Here is a 17,135-nt window from a genome sequence, read left to right as displayed (position 1 = left end):
TTTGTGTATGTGTGAGTGTGTGCTAAATCTTCAAGATGTGGCACCTCCCAAATAAACCAAATGTAAAATTATTATTTTATAATTGTGTATTTGTGTGTGTAGGTATGTGTGTGCCTGTGGAAAAATAGGTCGTGCGTGTGTAGGTGTGCATGCATGTGTGTGTTTGTGTGTGTGTGCGTGCATGCATGCGTGTGTATGTGTATGCATGTGTGCGTGTGCATACTAACATCATGTTCTAATAAGAATTTTCCTTGCTATTTCAGAAAGCATTGTATCAATCTTGCCATGAAGATGAAAACGATGTACAGACTATTTCCCATAAGTGTCAGGTGGTCGGTCTGGAACAGTACGAACAAATGATAAAAACCAAGAAGTACCAGGACAGTCAAGACTTGTACTACCTGGCTGGGACCTATGACCCTACAATAGGCAGAATCCTCAATGCGGATGGAGTGCCCAGTCTCTGTTAAAACTTAATGTATGAATTAATATAAAGCCTGGATCTGCACCACAATAACAGGGATTGAGAAACCTTTCTGTTAAAAAAAAATCTAATTAACCTTATGAATTTTTCAAATGATGCAAGATGGACTGGAGCTGGATACTTGTTAACGACACCTTGAGGCTCAAGCATGTGGTCCTGGAATCATTGACAGTGAGTTTTTAAGTGGTCAAGCAATGGTTCTCGGAAACATAAGAACTAAGCCTTCCGGGGATCAGTAATACTGGATTTACCAAAGTGGAACCCTTAGGGCATCAGGTAGGCTGGAATTGGAACGTATAACTTCTAGGCATCAATGGGTCGACCAGGCTGAATTTGCACATGAGAGAACTAGGCCTCAAGCAATGGAGAAGGCAAAATTTGGAGATGTGAGACCTGGGCCTCAAAGAATCAAGGAAGCTGGAATGGTCACATGGAAACTTGACCTTGATCAGAGTAGGTTTCAACCATGGGTCAAACAGCATGGAGTTTATTTCAATGTGTGTGCGTGTGCGGGTGTATGTGTGAGTGTGTGTGTATGTGTGTGCAGATTGGAGAAAGAAGGAAAATGAGCATCATACAAGCCATACACTCCCAGTACCTCTGTCTGCTTTCAACTTTGCAAAGCAGAATCAGGTCTAATGTGTTTTTGTTATTACTTTGTTTCCTGGAGAGTTTTGTAAAAACCCAGGAATTTTTTTTTTAATGCACTGCATTACTCAGCTCAGCTGAGACTGCTTATTAGCTGGAACTTCTGAAGAAGAAAAAAGAAAGGGGGAGAAAAAGACATTACTTTGAAGAAGACTGCTTTCTTATATGAGACAGATTGTGGCATCATTCTGTCAGACTAATTCTAACCTCCTAACTGAACAGTTGTTGAGTGATTCACTCTGTGGGTTAAATGTTCCTTTTTTTTAAAAAGTGATTGATGAAAAGAATTATAATCCCTATTGCTAAAAGTTGTATAGAATTCTGCACACATGTAGGGAATGGTCAGCCATGTTTGTTCCATTTCTGATGCACAGATGTTAAGGAGACAGTCTCCCTTTTATTGACCTATGTGGGGTAGTTATAAAGGCTTCTTTGATGCCAAGATAAGAAAGGTGGTTCAGCCACTTTGGAGAAGATCTCTTTACAGCATACCTGTTACTTTCTCTCCTTCGTGAACAGTGGAAACCTGCTTACTGTAGAGAGTGGAAGATAAAACACTTGTAGTAACTGGTGAAGGATGAACCTATGAAGGCTAAAGGCTTTTCACTGTGCTGATCTCATGAAGTATTTTGGTTTTATTAGGAAGTGATCAATTAATTTATTCAGTGTATAAAGCTTTTTTGTTTAAATTAGAATCGATGGGAGGCTCCAGCATTAACTCATTGAAAATGTATATCATTGAAGACAAACCAGCAGTCTTTGACTTGTTTAGTTCCTAATTTAAGATTCCAGTTTAGAAGGTCAGGAAGAAATTGTCTCCTCTCGGCAGAATTGGATAAGGTAGCTGCAACACTTGATATTTGCTTCTATTGACTGCAAGGAGCTAAATATCGGGCACCGTATAAAACAGACAGCCAACTTAATACCACTCTTTTTATACCACTGACTCAGATCAATTTCAAGCCCATTCTTTCTTTAGGCCTACGATGCAGGAATTCAACCTCAGTGTTTAGGATTAAATGTGCCACATGGTAAGTGCCTGTGGATTGTACTCTGCTTCTGAAATTGGATTCCATTGAATTCAGGGGGGTGGAGTACATCCTGCAGATGCTCCTATATTCCACATTTAGTGCTTGCAATTGAGGATGCATTCTGGTGGTCTCTGATGTGTCTCCTGTTGATTTACCATCTGTGACTATACCATGGTGGGCTCTGTGTGCTTATAGTGGAGGAATTACAGGCACCAGTAGTCCCCATCACCCTGTTGAAGATCATGATTACCCAACTTAAGTTCCTTAAGATAATGATGCATGTAGAACCCATCAAGATCTAGCATAACATTATTGATTTTAGAGCCACATGTAAACTGTAACCGATGTAGATCAATTCCATAGGTAGACATAGATTCTTAACAAACAACAACAACATCTTTTTAAGCTTTAAATGCAATAACCAAGAGAGAAAAGGTGTTGCCCAAGTAACCCTAACTTCCTTCAGGCTACGTGTCTGTTATTTTTAATTGCAGCTTCATTCCACAATGGCAAGTTCACTGCTGTTAAAAACAGCAGCTGGGCTTATTGCCTCCTGTGCTTGCCAATGCACGACTTTCCACCTGTTTGCTTTAATGGACAGAAAATCATGCTGCATTGAGCACAGAAGCAGAAACCCTGCCTGGAAAGCTGCATCACAGACGAAAGGCAACCTGAAACCATGGAAATCAGAAACAGAAGCAGATAACACAGTCACTGCACAGCAGGTTAGTTGCAATCTGAATGAGAATGAAAAGTCTCCATTTCAGGTCAGAGAATGAGCTCGAAGTTGTACCTGACATAAAAATACCTGCTATAGCAGCACTGAAAGGGGGACCTATGCCAGTTTACACAGGGCCAGTAGGGGAATTCTGCAAGCACAATTCACAAACATTATGTTTGTGGAGTCAGAGACTCAACACAGCACAGAACCAGGCCCTTCAGCCCATTACATCTGTGCTGACCATTGAGTTCCTATCTATAATAATCCAATTTACCAGCACTTGATCTATAGCCTTCTATGCCTTGGCAATTCAAATGCTCATTCGGATGCTTCTTAAATTTTGTTTGTGAGTACCTGCCTCCACTGCCTTCTCAGCCAGTGCATTCCAGATTTCAACCACCCTCTGGATGAAAGGATTCTTCCTTAGATCTCCTCTAAACCTCTTACTGCTCCCATTAAACCTATGCTCTCTGGTCTTGGACTCCTCAGTTGCACGAATAGCTGTGCATAATTTCAGAACTCATAAGGGAATCCTAAATTAACCCATGAAATGGCTGGTCATGGCTGGAGCTTCGGAAGCTTAACTGAAACCCTTAGGAAGGAGTGGACTGGTGGGGAAGAGCAGATGTAGATAGCTCTGAGATGGACACAGGCCTCCTCTCTGGCACTGTATTAGATATCATATCTCAGAGGTGGACACACACATAGAGAATAAGGAACCTCTCCCCTAAAAAGTGTAGATCTCCTTTGCAACTTGCACCAGGGCCAAATCCATCATTGTTTTCTGCAACAGACTCCCCAGTGATGCTGCAGGTGCGGTGTCTTTAAGGAGCTCTCAAGAAGTCCTTTTCCCTTCCTTTAAGGCCTACTTGTTGAGTCCATTCTAATTCTATAAGATATCCAAGATCTAATGTTACAGCAACTACATCAAATGTCCACTGTGTAATGATTGGCACCACGGCTGCATACCCAGTGCTATTCATGCATTAGTGCATCTTGCCTACAGAAACACATGATCCAGCATTGCATTGTGCACTATATGAGCTTTGAATATCTGTTCATACTTAGGAATTGATTTTACACCTTTATTAGGATGCCTGAAAAACATGTGCAATGTCATTGATTTTATAAACCGTTGTATTCAAAGATTCAGATCTGATGAAATCTCCCATCTCTCATCCAATACAAACATAGCTTTCCTTCTCGAAATATTACCAAACCATTGTGCATTTTTAGCACTTTGTCTTTCAATCTGTACCAGACCAACTTTTACATTAACACCCCAGTCCTTTGATAGAAGAGTTTGTTGCTCTAAATAACTCAATAACTAAAATACACAACACTGAATATATCTTGATGCTTAAGATGACTGTGATTTGTGGCTTCCGTTGATTATGGTAATGCGGAGTAACAATCGGTTGTTGTTATTCACTGACTGAAAATAATGTTGACTGAAAAATTGCTTTCAAAGAGAAATGTTTGTCAAATCCAAGCTGAGGAACTTTCATAATTAGGTAAAAAGCAGATCTACTAAACAAGAAGTCTTGTAAATCCTCATCTCATTATCACCTACATTAAAAGAAGGAAGTTGTGAACTTTTTGGGAATGATTCATTCAATGAAGTGAATTTGACCATCACTGCCCATGCAAGTAATTATTCACTCTAATGAAATAGAAAAAAAATACTCCACTCAGGTGAATTATTATGTAATGGGTGCCAGCTGCATCCAACATTCCAGAATTAATTCAATCATCACCTCACTCCAATAAACATAGCTCCTAATGCAGGCAGATTCATTACAGCAGCAAAGATGCATTTGAATAAAGGTTCTTGAACTTACACCTGCGATGTTCATAAATTAAGGGTTGCTTAATAGAAATGAGATCTTCCATACCAATAACTCTATCTGCTCCTGCCTCCTGGTTCTTTCAACTAACTTCTGATCTGTCCACATTCCTCTTAAAGCACCTACAAGAGAGCAATGGGTGTGATCTGGACTGAGTCACCCCCAAAGGTAAAACTGCAAACTTCTTTGTATTTTCCTTCTCCTTCCCCGAGTAAGGTTGCTTGAGGCGAGGGATGGCAGAGAATCACATCAGCCCACAAGTACGAGGCCACAATCACATGGCTGCCTGTGAATTACAGGCTGTCGCCGAGTTACGAAGGCCTGACGTATGAGCTGGCTGCCCTAAATTATTAAATTCAAATGTTTGAGGTACCTACAAATGCTTGTTCCTATGAACGGCAGAACTAGTCCCCTCTCTCCACTTTTGGTAATTGTTCTTTCTATTTTGTCTTAAGTGTTTTGATACGATTTATTACAACACCTTGGCGGTATGATTACCAAAATAAGTAATTTTTGTGTCTTTTCTGACCCGTGGACAAAATCTGCTTCTGGATGACTGTGAAAACGAACCCATTCGTTACCTGGGGATGGCCTTAATATTGTGTACCATTCATTCAGCATTAAGGGCAGGATTGCAAGAACTTTGAAGCATAACAAGATTTTAGAGCTGTGATTGTTCTACATGTAGGTCCTACTTATTTGCATTGATCTAATATTTACTCTCACTCTTGCTTTCATTAACCCCTTGACTGTTTACAACTGAAGTCCTTATAGGGATTATCCCGGCTTTTAAAAACACCAAAATGATGTTAGGTAAATATGGGTTTGATTAAAGCAAAGGGATCCAGAAAGATATTTCACAGCTTTAAAAATCAAAGCATCTTTTGGCTGGAACTTAACACCACAGAAACTGGCAGAGTCAGAACAGAAAGATGAAATGTTTGTTCTTTTTTTACGTAAAAAAATTTAAAATAAGCACTTCAGTATTGCTATCAATCATGGAAAAAACTGCTCTAAGTCAAGGACAATCGGTGTGAGGAAGTGGGTTCTCTTTAAATACCCTTTCAACCAATATAACTTCTTCTATTTTATTGTTGAACAATTCCTCATGTTTATGTAGGTTTAATCTTTTACCACTTCTCACTGGAACTGCATTCAGGAAGTAGAAGTAAAATCCAGGCTGAGTGTTTGTTAGACCATGAGTTTATGTGGTAGAAATTGGGAGGGACCACCAATTTATCCTGTGAATCACACGAGTGAGCCCTTAGATTGATCTTTAATTGGCTGCAAGTAGGCAAATCTATGCCCATAATGTCTGTTTGGGATGAACTGGTGATGAAATAACTTGGGTAATTGAACTGAAATCAAAATCTATTGTAAAACAGAGAATAACAGTGAGATTGTTAAACTAGAAAGATTAGCCGTGCAGGGTGTCACATTGTTAGTGTGTGATTGCTGCAAATCCTCTGGCTGCATTGTACAAGTACGGGTTGTTGTCTCTCTCTAGGACAGGAAATTGTCCCACTACAGTCTGTGTGTATTTTGCAGTGTATCACAATGGTTTTCTAGATAGGACATCAACTATTTGTTAGCAATGAATTAACTTTGCAAAGGTTTCAGCAGTGGTATTTATTCTGACTGTTAACGATGACACCATTGTGGCATTAAAAAGAAGAGGCAATGTCATCCTAACAAGGGGTGTGAAGTTGGGAGAATGCTTTGCTTATGTGCTGTTTAGCATTATGATGGTGCCATGTGGTTTATATACTTGCCATTCTCCACATGTGCTTTATGATTTCCTAGAATGAATGAAAGTAAAGGTTTTGTTATTACCTTTGTCAATTAGCACTCTGTTCTACCAGTAGTTTTTTTAAAATCCACACAGTTATCATAAAAGGGACACTGTCTCCATCAAAATGAACACAACCACAGTTTACAAGAGGTGTTTTAAAGTTCGAGTCCATTGTTTGTTCTTGCAGGTTATCAATGTAGTATTTCATTATTGTTGCTTTGAAACACTAATATGTTGTAAAAGTTTTTTATATCACTGTTGCAACTCAGTTCTTGGGGATTTCTTTTATATTCTCTTAGTGCTTTTGTGTGAGCATCCTGCAGAGGCTCACAGGGGTACCATGGTTTTTAACAATGCCATGTTACAGAAAATCACCTGGGTTTCTTTTTGTTTCATGTAACATGGCTGCCCTCCAGAAGGATTATTTGAGTTTGCCTGTTTATATATCAAAAATGTATTTAAGATAAATTGCAGCTTGTGTTTTTTGTGTGAGACTAACCTTTGGCATCTGAACTTTCACTTACTGACCATTTTGCATATAGACTGGTGCAGTGTGACATCACAATCACATATCCTGTATTTTCAATAGGTCAAACTCATCAATCAACCGGGTGGTTTAGTGAAAGATGGGATACTCTGGTTCCATAGCAACATCTGAAAGATAAAGAGAACCAGATTCCCATGGTGCTTGGGGCTCTTTCAGATATAATGAATGAAGACCTTTCACATGAGAACAAATAACAGGTTTCTCTTCTTTTTTTTCTTAACTTAAACTGTATATTATTCCTGGGCAAAATTATTATTGACCTTTTGTCTAGAAAGGTCAAAGGTCAACTCAAGAAGTAGATTTGTTAGGAATTTCTGGCTTGCAAGTCAGATATTTATGCATTTATAAGATGTGGTTCAGTAGATTCATCACAGGTGACTGGAGTAAAATGTGTTAGTTGCATAATCTTTCAAGTTGCAACTTTTGAACAAATATGTTGTAATATTAAAAAAATGAGGTGGATTTTAGCGTCCATTATTATCTGAGCTGATCTGTACTGGCTCTGTTACTTGATGCAAGAATCCCTTGTGCATCACAGAATTTCCTGTGACATTCTGTACTTTAAATCAGAGGGAGAAATTTTTTTTAAAAAGGCAGTGCTAACTTTGGGGACCCAGCCTTTTGCCAGAGGGATTGAGTTAGGGTGGCCTTGCATTTGAAGTTTTAAAAATAGAATGCACAGTAGAGAAATGATGTGTACACCAAACCTCAAACCCCCACCTCTCCTCCCCGCCCCATCCAACCCCATCGGAGGTCTGGCTGTGTTCCATCTGGTACTTGATGTGATGTCACCATTGGACCAATCTGCTAGGCGTTCTGTTACCTATTTGTTCAGTCCAGTGACACGAGTGCAATACTTCCTCACTGCTGGCTGGGTTTTTATTTGCTTGTAAAGTGAGAGCTTCTGGGGACTGGAATTGTGATGCATCATGGGAAAATAAATGGGCAAGAAATGGCGCAGGCCCGTCTGAGACTTGCTCAATAGCGTTTTAATCCTACAAGGAGAAGTTTTAAAAAAATTATACAATAAAAAAACTACAATATTACAGAGTTATTTACTAGATATTAAAATATTTTGAAACTGAAAACCCAGGAGAGCTTTTTTTTTAAGCTTGTTGATTTTTGTTTTTTATTTTGTTTTCAGTTTTTTTGTTGAAATGGAAGGAACTGTTATTCTAAAAAAAGTGTTTAAATGTAGTAAAAACCCTATTGTAAATGTGTAAAGTATGACTATGGTCTCAGTTTTTGTGTAAACACTAAAAAAATAAGTTTTATGGACACAATCTCTATGTAAAAGCATTTTAGTATTAAGATTTTTATAGATAACTTGGCTTCTGAATAAATATTTTAAAAAAAAGGTTTGTCCATTGTGTGATTGCTCAGGAAATATTGTCTGCAGTGCCTTAGAGGATACACCATGCTCCTGATCTGGAAGCTCTTTGCTTGATTCTTCATGTGACATAAAACTCAGCATGTAATTTCTATCAGTCTGCAAGTTTCTTAATGCTCACACTACAGCAGCATACACAAGACACCCATTTTTCCACTGAGGATGCACCATTGTAAACATTAAAGGTTAATTCTTATTTATTCTGCTCAAAAGTCACATAATGCAAGCAGAATCCTTTGTTTTAGAGGGATAAAACCCTCCTCTGTTTAATTGCCCTGGTTTGCTTGAGACCTGAAGTTCTGGGAATGTACCAAAGGTAAGATGGAGTGAAGATAATGTGGTCTTTGATCTTAAACATATTGACTTAGAAATTCATCTGTGCAATAAAAAAAACATTGTTAGACAGATGAAAATCACAATTACCAATTTTCTGCATGTTTCTAAGTGATTGTGGAGACAGATGTAAAATATTTGTTTAATTTCTCTGCCATTTTTTATCCCCTAATATAACGTCTCCTGTCTCAGTCTATAAGGCACCCACAGCAACTTTGCCTAATCTTTTCCTTTTTGCATATCCATAGAAGCAACCAATTGCATTTTTTTTTGCTGAAGTCTTCAGGCCAATTGTTTTTTGGCGATATTATAAGCCATGTACTTTGATCTAATTCTATTGTAAATTTCTCTTGGTAGCCATAGCTGGACCACTTTTCCCATTTTCTTTTACCTTGCAGGGATATATGTTACTTGTAAAGTTAGCCTCTGGTAATTTACTGTGATATCACTTAATGTAGCATTCGAGTCTACCGTAGCTAGCATGCAAATTATGCCTTCATAGTTTACTTTGTTCACATTCAATAGCCTGGTTTCACATTGAATTAAATCACTTTCAATTTGTACACATCCTGTCATTTTATGATCACTGTTCCCTAAAGGCTTTAATCTTTTCACATTGCACAAAACTGGATCCAAAATGGCAGATCCCTCTTTGGTTTCTCAACATATTGATTTGGAGAACCAATTTTTGTACATTCCATGAATTTGTCTTCCTGATACTGCTCAAGACACCCATCATTATTGTATTGTTCCTCTAACTTCCTGATTTATACACTGACTTCCATTACCAATACTGTTTGAGGGTCTATCTACAACACACCCTAATGTTATTGCCCCTTGCTCTTTCTCAGCTCAACCCAAACATATTCTACTTCTTGATTTTCCCAGCTAATTCTTTTTCTTTTGACTACTATTAACCCATTCATTAATATTAGGTCTACTCCGCCTCCTCTTCCATTTTGCCAACCTTTTCTAAAAGTTAAGATGCCTAGAATTTTTAATTCTCAACTTTGGTCACTTTGCAAACATGCCTCTGTCATGTCTTTTTGATGGTACCTATTTACTGATACTTGTGTTATTAATTCACCCATCTTATCTTGAGTGGTGCATGCATTCAGATAAAGGGCCTCCATCATTTTTCCCTGCTTTGATTGAAATGGGAGTTATGTTTGTACGCATTGTCCCTTCCTGATAGGTATGGTTACCTTTGCAAGCCTGTGCCATTGCTTTGCCCTTTATAACTTTCTAAATCTCCCCTCACCACCACCCCCAACTCCAGCAATTTTTCGTCTGAAGGCTTCACTTCACAGCTAGTTTATTTGATTTTTGAGGACACTGGTCCCAGCCTAATACAATGAAGTCTATCCCTGTGACAGCTCTCTCTTGCACCAGTACTGGTTCCTGTGCTCTATGAATTAAAACCCATTTCTCCCACATCAATCTTTCAGCCACACATTCAATTGTCTGGTTTTATTTCTGCTATACCAATTTGCATGTGGCTCAGATTGTAATTCAGTGATCATTATCCTTATTGTTCTGCTCTTTAACCTGGACTCTAGCTGCTCATACTTCACCAGAACATTCTCTTTTGCCCTGCTTATGTCATTAGTTCATTTGTGGAATTGGAATTGGTTTATTATTGTCACTAGTACCAAGGTACAGTGAAAAACTTGTCTTGCATACCGTTCATGCAGATTGAGGTAGTACAAGGTAAAACAATACAGAATGCAGAATAAGGTGTCACAGCTACAGAGAAAGTGCACTGTAGGTAGACAATAAGGTGCAAGGTCATTATGAGGTAGATTGTGAGGTCAAGAATTCATATCTTACCAGGGAACCATTCGATAGACTTATAACAGTGGGATAGAAGCTGTTCTTGAGCCTGGCAACTCATCGATATTTGAAATATGGCCCACTACAGTGGTATCATCTGCAAACTTGTAGGTGGAGTTAGAGTAGAATCTGGCCACACAGTCATGAGGGTATAAGGAATAGAGTCGGGGGCTGAGGACACAGCCTTGTGAGGCACCAGTGTTGAGAATAATCGTGGCAGAGGTGTTGCTGCCTATCCTTATTGATTGTGGTCTGTTGGTCAGGAAGTCAAGGATCTAGTTGCAAAGGGAGGTGTTGAGTCCCAGGTCTCAGAGTTTGGTGATGAGTTTGCTTGGAATTATAGTATTGAAGGCGGAGCTGCAGTCAATAACCGATAGTCTAACGAGCCATGACAACCAGCCCTTTCTCCTCCCATTCGAGTTCCTCTCCAGTCCGAAGGATATTTCATTAAATGTGGCACCAAGCAGGTAATACAGTCTAGGCACTCACATGTGACACTTTGCTGCTCACTACTGCATGGCAGAAGTCAAAAAAGCTCATCTAGCAAAGTGGGGAACCTTTTGTTTTTGATGAATTCAACTTTTTTTTAAGGAGCTTTTTTTTTAAGAAGATTTCTAACACTGTTTTAAGGCTGGAAAAATGGCGCAGATGAATTTCTCAGCCTCTCAAAACTCTGGTGGAAACATCCACCTCCTGATTCATGGCCAGAGGGCACCCTTCAGAAGTCCATGATCGCACTTGCGTTGTAATATTGAGTGCCAAGTCCCAATTTACCACTGATGGTCCTCGTAACCAGTCCCAAGTCTATGCCCTCCTGGCACCCAGTGTGATCTTTCAATGAGATGCCATATAGGAGCAGACCATCCAGACAGATTTCCCCTTTACCCTGGAGCATGGGGAACATTGGAGTCACTTCATGGCCACCTGGCTAAATCAGCAATTATTTTAAACTGTATATGGATCTTTCTTGCACTGATGACTTAGTGAATTACTGGATTAACCTGGTGAGCTAATAAAGGCGCCTCTACATTTTACTTCCCTTCAAGTACACACGGTTGCTATAATTTGTTGTTCAACATCCTCCCCTTTTAAGATAGCAATCCAACCAAAAATAAATCAAGTGTAAAATATAATTTACACCATGGCTTAAAATGTAACAGTGGAAGTAACAATCTTATGCTCAGAGCATTAATATGTGCTCGTATTTTTGATATGCCTTCTGCTGCGCACTGCTCTGATAACCAGTAGCATAATTAAAGCAGAATTAATTATATGATGTCCTTTCTTGCAGTAGCCACAATCAAATAGAATTCATATTTGTGTAATAATTATACATGTTAAGGACGATGTGTTTCTATATGACCAGAATGCTATTTTATTTTCATGACATCTTTCCCAATAAAATAACTCTCAACCTATAGCCACTAAGTGTTCCTCATTTTTTGACAGTTTTCCTTCTTACGACATTAGTTTTTCTTCAAGTGCTCCTGACCCTCTGCTGCATCACTCAGTTATCACATGAGCTTGTGACAGAGTATCGGCATGGCAGTTGTCTGTTTAGAGGCAACCAGTTTAATCACTCCCCTCCTCCAGCAGCCAAGCTCCCATTTCCAGTATGAGGTTATTGGATATTAAATGGGGATTCCTTCCATTTTTATTTCTCTTCTCCACAAGGCTTATGCTTACCTCTCAGTTTCTTTGGTGTCCTGGGTCCTTGAAGTCTGCAATTGAATCCACTGCAGCAGAACAAGAACAGCTCAGTTCTCCAGGACCGATGGCTGTAGATCTTCAGGGCTTACCTTCTCCTCCTGGAGACCTTGAGAGTTTAGCAGCAGAAACAAAAGAGGGACAATTGTTAACATTATACATGAAGGGAAAACGTAGATATGTGGCTACTGAAATACACTATGTGAGGGGGGAATACAAGTAAGGAAACACCACAGAGGCAAGACTGATGCCTCAGTGTTTGTTGAGCCTGTGAGAAATATAGTCAAAAACAGAAGGCATGTCTCATCTTCTATCACTCTTACTGATGAGTCAGAAGTTTGTGGGTTCAGATCTCTGCTGGCACTCCAGAAACATGGTGTGGTTTGAGAGGTGCTGTTAGAATTACCAATGCTTACAGCACAGAAGGAAACCAGTCAGCCAGATGAATCTGTCCCGGCTTTATGTAAAAGCGATCCAGCTAGCTCCAATCCCTATAGCCCTGAAAATTCTTTCCTTTCAGGTGCTTGTCCAGCAACCCTATGAAGACTACACTCAAATCTGCCTTCAATGCTGTATTCCAGACTCTAACCACTCACTGTGTGGGGGAAAAAATGTTTCTCCTTTCATTTTTGGTTCTTCCACCAATCAACTTCATTGTATGTTCCCTAGTTCTGACCCTTCCACCAATGGGAACACATTCTCTCTATCCTCTCTGTCTATACCCTTCATGATTTTAAATACCTCTATCAGATTTCCTCACAACCTCCCCTGTTCCAAGGAGAACACCACCATCTCCAATCCACATTGGTCCTTCATTCCTGGAATAATTTTGGTAAATCTCTTCTACACCCTCTCCAAAACCTTCACATCTATCCTAAAGTCTGAGTCCCTGAACTGAGCACAATATTCCAACTGTGGCCAAACCAAAGCTTTATAAAGTTTCATCATGACTTTCTAGCTCCTGCACTCTATGCCTCTATTTATAAAGCCCAGAATCTAATACACTTTTTAACCACTCTCCCAACATGCTCTGCTGCTGTCAGTGAACTATGTCTTCTCATCAGTTATTAAACTGATACGCTGTCTGGCCTCTGAGATCCCATGGCTTATTTTGAAGAACAACAAGGGAGTTCGTTTTAAATTGTTGTAATGTATTTCCTACAGTACAATTCAAAAGTAGAGCATTGCTGTAAAGCATTTTGGGTTTGCATAAGGTGCTATATAGATGCAGGTCTTGTAACCAAATGTAGTAACCTTGAATGTGACTAAATCCCCCCTCCACCCCTGCAGGTTCTCCTCTGTGTAGTCACCAGAGATGAGGCCACTAACCCCAAGAAACTGTGCACTGTGACTTGGTACATTCATCATTGCAGTCCAGAATCCCTTCCTTGTTAGATTAGCACTCAAGCTTTTCAAGGTGGACTATTTTTTAATCTACCATTAATCAAAAAAAAAAAGTCTCCTGGTTTACAGAAAGTCTTTCAGAAGTCTGTTGATGGTGGAGTGGAAGGTTATTGTATTTTTAAAGAACAATGTCATTTTTATTTAAAATGGGATTACCATGAACACAACAGTTACCTTGCTTGTTGTCCCTTTCAAATGAGAAGCCTAAAAGGTATCCGTAAATGCCAACATGTGTGGATGAAAATTTTCATTCAATATATAGAAACAAAAGAAAAGGATTCAATTTATTCAATCTGAATACATCATAACCTGGAAATGTCAAATATACAGTCCAGATGTATTATTGCAAAGCTATTCACCTCCTTAATGTTTGGGAAACTGATTAATCTGAACGGGGATTGTACTATTTTAGTTTCATGAAGTAAAATATACTGGAAGGTACAATTTACATCCAGGTAGTGGAAATTGCTTATCTCCACATCATTCAGCATATTAATATCATAGTCAGAGAGCACAGAAACAGGCCCGTCAGTCCACCATGGCAATGCCAATGCTTGACTGAAATAAATACTTTTAATTATGAAGCAACCTTGACATCTCTTTCAAGAGTTGCAAAGCATTTCACTTTGATGTGCAGTCACCTCTGCAAGTAGGAAAATCGATCAACTAATTTGCCCACAGTAGGTTCCAACAAGGAACAATATGGTGATAGTAAATGGGGGATAAGTTCTTGGGGATTGTTCACACCACCCCTCCCCCCCCCCCCCCAGCCCCACCAAGAGAACAGACAAAACAACACTTTGATGTTTCATCTGAAAAACAGCACCTCCAGCAGTGGAACACTGCTTTTCTACTTCACTGCAGTGTCACCCTCGGTTATTTTTACTCAATCCTTGGAATTTCTTTTGAGCATCCTTAGATGCTCATCTTTTATTTAGGTCGGGTATTGGAAATGAGATGTCTCTTTATCTGCATTGAAGCCTTTCAGTTTTCCATTTTTATAAATAACTTAGATATAGATGAAGTAATTCCCATCAGTCCCCTGGGCATTGGCTGAGAGGAGCATGCTGTCACAAATGTTTTTTTAACCTTACTTTGTAATGAATGAAAATTGGTTAGTCTATCCATTGGATGGGAATTCTGCTTTCCCGAGTTACTTCCAAGGCAGTGAAGACAAGAATGGCTCTGACATAGAGATGCTTCACTGATAGAAGGCAGAGGTATTTAAGAGGTGTAGGCTGTTTATGGGTCAACTGATCTTTACATGCTTTTCCATTATAAGTCACCCTTGTAGATCAATAATGGTGGTTATGACAGTAAAAAAAGCCATTGAAATAATCCAAGTTCATAGACTGATACATATGAATATAAGGAAGTGAAAGTTGGACAAGATGGCCATTGGCTATGCCATTATGGGAATATTGTGAACAGATCTCAGCAAGGATTAAGTGAAAGATATAGCAAACAAGGGAAGAGTACAGGAGTAGTTTACCAGAAACTTCCTTGGAATAAGTCATTATGAATGAAGCCTCAGAAACATTTTACTGGACCAGAAATGGATATTGGTAGCTGTGATAAAGGTATCAAAAATAAGCAAAGGAATTAAAGGGGAAATATTGGTTTCTACAGATTGGCATATAGAGAGCATTATCCCTGTATATGTACAGACAAGCTGGAACATGGACAAATTTAACCATTAAGACAGGCATAATTTAAAGGAAGTATGTAAAAACCATGGAGAAACACATCAAAGTGGATGGTTACATTTAAAGAGCTCTCACTGAAATGGAGCAAATGGACTTTTTCTGATTCAAACTTCTATTTTCCTTTCTCTCTTCAGTCAATACTATCTGAGTATGTATCACCATCATCACCCGTAGACAGTTCACCTACTTTCCAGAATGCCATCCTTCATGTTGATGCATGAAACTGATGGGCAACACTACAGGAAAGGAATTGATGAAGCCCCTGGCATGCCAGTCATTGGAGAAATGGTGCTGAGGTCAGAATGTTATCCATTCACGGTTGAGATGAAGAAACAAAGACATTGTTGCTGGTGCCTTTTTTTGTCTCCAAGCTTCTTCACTGAGAGGGATTTCCTTTGGGAAAAGTCTGTTTGAAATTAATATTATCCATAAATCAAAGTTAAACCTTGAAAATAGGTCAAGTTTTGACCTCAATCCTGAATAAAAGATAAGTTGCAATATGTACCCTGACCCAGGAATATTCAGTTTTGACACCAAGTGAACTATCCAACCTTGGATAATCCCCACTTCCCAGTCCTTATCTGAGTCCCTCCCCAAGCTGTCAGAAAGCAGGGATTCTAAACTGGGTATCTGTCCTCAAGCCTGGCCAATAACATTTTTGAAGTCTGTGATGTGTTCAACATCTTCCCACCTACGTCGAACAAAGATGTGTCAAAGAATGCGGTCAGAGTGATAAAATATGTACTGAAAAATGCTTTTGTAGATCACCTGGCTGTACTTCTACTCCCGACATATAGGCAGAGACTGAGGACCACAGCACCAGTGGTGAGGACTGCGAAGGTATGGTCAAGGGAAGTGGAGGAGCGTTTACAGGACTGCTTTGAATTGGTGGACTGGACCATATTCAGGGATTCTTCTTCAGATCTGAATGAATATGCCACTGTCACCAACTTCATCAAAACCTGTGTGGACAAGTGTGTGCCTTTGAAAACATACCGAGGCTCCAATGTGCAGGATCAGTAGATGCTGCAGAGGTTGTAGACTCAGCCAGATACATCCCGGACACAACCCTTCCCGCCATCAAGGACATCTTCAAGAGGCGATGTTACCATCGGGGAGGAGGTACAGGAGCCTGAAGACCCACACTCAACATTTCAGGAACAGCTTCTTCCCCTCTGCCATTAGATTTCTGAATGGTCCATGAACGCATGAACACTACCTCGTTATTCCTCTTTTGCACTTTTTATTTATTTTTGTAACATAATATTTTTTATGTCTTTATATCTTGCACTGTACTGCTGCCATAAAACAACAAATTTCATGACATATGTCAGTGATAATAAACCTGATTCTGATAGTTTACAATGCAGCAAGATGTTCATAGCTCTTGATCTATTCAGTACCACGAAAGAGATCTACAGGACCCTGCAACCCGGATGTAAGGGATTTCCTTCTTTGCTAAGCTCAAGTGTTCTCAGTTTCCATGTGTACCTGGATGGTAGCTGTGTTTATGAGGAACCTTCCTGTGATCTCAAAAGGTTCAATCTGGTTTGTGGTGGACCTTCCCAAAACCTAATATCTTACCATTTACTTAGAGATCTGCAGTTCTGTTGTTCCTGCTGGAAAACAAAACCCAATCTCCAGGGTGGGGTTTATAGCCACGACCTTTTCAACTCACTGCTGAGAGACCAG

The 17,135-nt window shown here is 39.5% G+C and overlaps 1 protein-coding gene across 4 annotated transcripts in view; it reads left to right on the top strand.

The window, feature by feature from the left end:
• LOC127580156 (BAH and coiled-coil domain-containing protein 1-like) overlaps window positions 1-8,427 on the top strand; it is a 251,414-nt gene extending 242,987 nt beyond the window's left edge. For all 4 annotated transcript variants that reach the window (XM_052033375.1, XM_052033374.1, XM_052033376.1 and 1 more), the window contains one exon: window positions 264-8,427. In XM_052033375.1, the coding sequence (XP_051889335.1) occupies window positions 264-470 (207 nt within the window). In that variant the 3' untranslated portion in view covers window positions 471-8,427. The remainder of the gene's footprint in view (window positions 1-263) is intronic.
• Window positions 8,428-17,135: the final 8,708 nt, after the last annotated feature.

The sequence above is a fragment of the Pristis pectinata genome, chromosome 18, assembly GCF_009764475.1.
Source record: "Pristis pectinata isolate sPriPec2 chromosome 18, sPriPec2.1.pri, whole genome shotgun sequence".
Lineage (NCBI taxonomy): Eukaryota > Metazoa > Chordata > Chondrichthyes > Rhinopristiformes > Pristidae > Pristis > Pristis pectinata.
This window is presented reverse-complemented; position numbering and strand designations above follow the sequence as displayed.